The sequence below is a fragment of the Geospiza fortis genome, unplaced genomic scaffold (genome assembly GCF_000277835.1).
Source record: "Geospiza fortis unplaced genomic scaffold, GeoFor_1.0 scaffold130, whole genome shotgun sequence".
In the NCBI taxonomy this organism is placed as follows: domain Eukaryota; kingdom Metazoa; phylum Chordata; class Aves; order Passeriformes; family Thraupidae; genus Geospiza; species Geospiza fortis.
The window spans coordinates 17,599,486-17,602,367 of NW_005054300.1; the positions used below are offsets into that span (position 1 = coordinate 17,599,486).

General features: G+C 40.5%; 1 protein-coding gene across 1 annotated transcript in view; it reads left to right on the forward strand.

Annotated features, from left to right (window-relative positions):
• Positions 1 to 402: 402 nt before the first annotated feature.
• The window catches only part of NRG3 (neuregulin 3), a 224,046-nt gene continuing 221,566 nt past the window's right edge, over positions 403 to 2,882 (forward strand). The window contains exons 1-2 of the mRNA XM_014309231.2: positions 403 to 500; positions 1,060 to 1,112. Coding sequence (XP_014164706.1) covers positions 403 to 500; positions 1,060 to 1,112 — 151 coding nt within the window. The remainder of the gene's footprint in view (positions 501 to 1,059; positions 1,113 to 2,882) is intronic.

Consider the following 2,882-nt stretch of genomic DNA (forward strand, 5'->3'; position numbering starts at 1 on the left):
ACAGTGCTTGCTCTATTGTTCCTGAAGGGGCATTTAAGGCTACAGATAGTGTCTGGATTTCATGGGACTTCTCACTTCAGGGTTCCTGATTTAATCTGTCTCATGATGGTTTGTTTTGCAAGGGGCGCTGTGCAGCCAGAGCCCCTCTGTGTACCCTGGGCAGCAGTGTGGAGCATGCCCAGGACGGCTGCTGCAGGGTTAGACAGCAGCAGATGCTCTGTGGCCGTGGGTGTGCACAGCCAGGCTGCTGTGAGAGGAGTGACAGTGGCCTTCAGGTCCCTGTGCAGTGACAAGAGCCTGGCTGCCAGCTCCTGACTGTGTTAGGGGTGCCTGGAACCAATATTGGGGTCAGGAATACAGATCTGCAATCCTGGCTGGTTGAAATTGAATCTCACCTCTAAAATGGGTCTAAAACAGTCCGTGTCCATCTCAACTGCAACATGTGCTGTGACGCTGGAGAAGGAGGCTGAAAAATGTGTAGACAAGTGTTTTGCAAACAGGTAAATTTTACAGTGATCAAATATATTTTGAGTAGCCCAGTGAAGTAGTAAAATCTGGGGACAGGCTGGCTTAAAACTAAGTAGTAGTAAATCAAAATAGTATTTGATTTTACAAGTGGGAAAACTCTGGGAAAGACATTAATAATTCCTTTGAAAATAGGTTTGTAATTTCTTTAACCAACCTTCTGTCTTGTCTTCTTCCTAAGCAACTAATGAAGTATATGTCCAGCCACTAAAGGTTTTTTGAGTGACTAGTACAGTCTGAAATTTTTTTACATAACTCTTTAGCAATTTCTTGGTTTATTTATTTTCATTTTGATAGTACACATCAGGAAGCCATGGTTCTGCTTTTATAAATTTGCTTTTTGTATAAAAAGTTTTTTAAGACAAAAGAGAAGCCAGCTTTTCCTTAATGATACTTCCCTAGCTGATTTCTATGTAACTTCAGTTGAGTTAAAGGATGTGAACAATGAATCTTAGATCCTAATGAAGTTATTTGACTAATGCAATGTCTATCTTAGCTACACTTTCTGCTGAATTTACTTATGGACTTATACAGTTATTTGGATCTTATTCATGCGAAGAAACCTCCGGATGAGGGTTCAGAATTAAGTCAGTGAGAGTCCTCATGTGCAAATACATATTTTTAAGAGGTATAGAATTATTACAGTGCTTGCTCTATTGTGCCTGAAGGGGCATTTAAGGCTACAGATAGTGTCTGGATTTCATGGGACTTCTCACTTCAGGGTTCCTGATTTAATCTGTCTCATGATGGTTTGTTTTGCAAGGGGCGCTGTGCAGCCAGAGCCCCTCTGTGTACCCTGGGCAGCAGTGTGGAGCATGCCCAGGACGGCTGCTGCAGGGTTAGACAGCAGCAGATGCTCTGTGGCCGTGGGTGTGCACAGCCAGGCTGCTGTGAGAGGAGTGACAGTGGCCTTCAGGTCCCTGTGCAGTGACAAGAGCCTGGCTGCCAGCTCCTGACTGTGTTAGGGGTGCCTGGAACCAATATTGGGGTCAGGAATACAGATCTGCAATCCTGGCTGGTTGAAATTGAATCTCACCTCTAAAATGGGTCTAAAACAGTCTAAATAAGCTCAAAAGAAGCTTGGAAGACTTTCAGCTCAACACATTGGTGTTTTGAGAATCTTCCTTCCAGCGTGAAGGAGCTACTTGGATGTTTGCTGTTTCTGAGTAGGTGGTACAGAATTCTGCTTTGTGTTCAGTCATGTATGCAGCTCCTAGGAAAGGATCATGATGAAGTGCTTAACCATTAAAAATATATGCCTGAATCCTTTTTTGGACCACATTTTGGATCCTAAAAAATTGGCAAGTTAAGTCATGTGTAGTGAGAGAATTTGACTTCTAAATTCATTTACTTAGTAACAAAGACTCCATACAGGCTTTCTAAAAGGGGAAAAAATATTTTGAGTAGTGGAAATAAAATTGAGGTATCTTGGGTGCTTTCCAAAACCTACCTTTGTAGATTTCAAAAAATGTTATCTGGGTTTCTGCCTGTGCTCATGGGGTAGGTTGTTTTTTTGCATAATGTTTTAAGTGTTCCTTTCATAGGAAGACTGATAGTTTATCTGAATTGCTCAAATATGAAACAAAGTACAAAAATTGTTCTAAAATCTCAACTTCTCAAAAACTCCAAACAAGATAAATCAGTGATTTTGACACATAGCATTTTGTTAGGCTAATATGCTAAAGCAGCAAGTTTGGACTGAGTATCGCTTCCCTGCAGACATGGACTGCTATTATGAACTGACAGAATTGTCTGACATGTAATGAAATGTTGCTTGGTATCAGTTTATTGCCTTTATTTCATAAGGAGTAATTAAATTTCTGAAAAAGTGAATTTTTAAAATATTTTGCATGAAAATTCTGTTGTTACTGGAAGAAGCCATAGTTGTTGGAATGTGAAGTTGAAGGATCTCCATTATGTAATTGGTCCATTAAAATAAGGGCAGGCCCTACTATTTACTTGCCATTTAAACCCTAGTTAGAATAAAATGTGTTCTGTCCAGTCATTCTGATGTCCTGACATTAGTTTACCGTTAAGGCCAAGGTCTCCTTTGCATCATGGGAACAGTCTTGCAGAATATATATCCTTGAAGACTGAGACAGGCTGGGAAGCTTTTAATTGTATTTCCATGGCCAATTTTTCTTCCCCCCGCCATGTTATGGGATTTTTCCTCTTGTAGTTTCTAACCAAACATAAAGAACATAATTCATGAATGGATTTCATGCTGAAAGGTGGGATCCTAACCCCACTAATTCGATGGCTGGCTGTTACATGAAATAACGGCACTTCTGACTCTGCAGCCTTGAATAAATTACAAACCTTGCACAGTTCCTGCTCTTTTTAATCTTTTTTACATG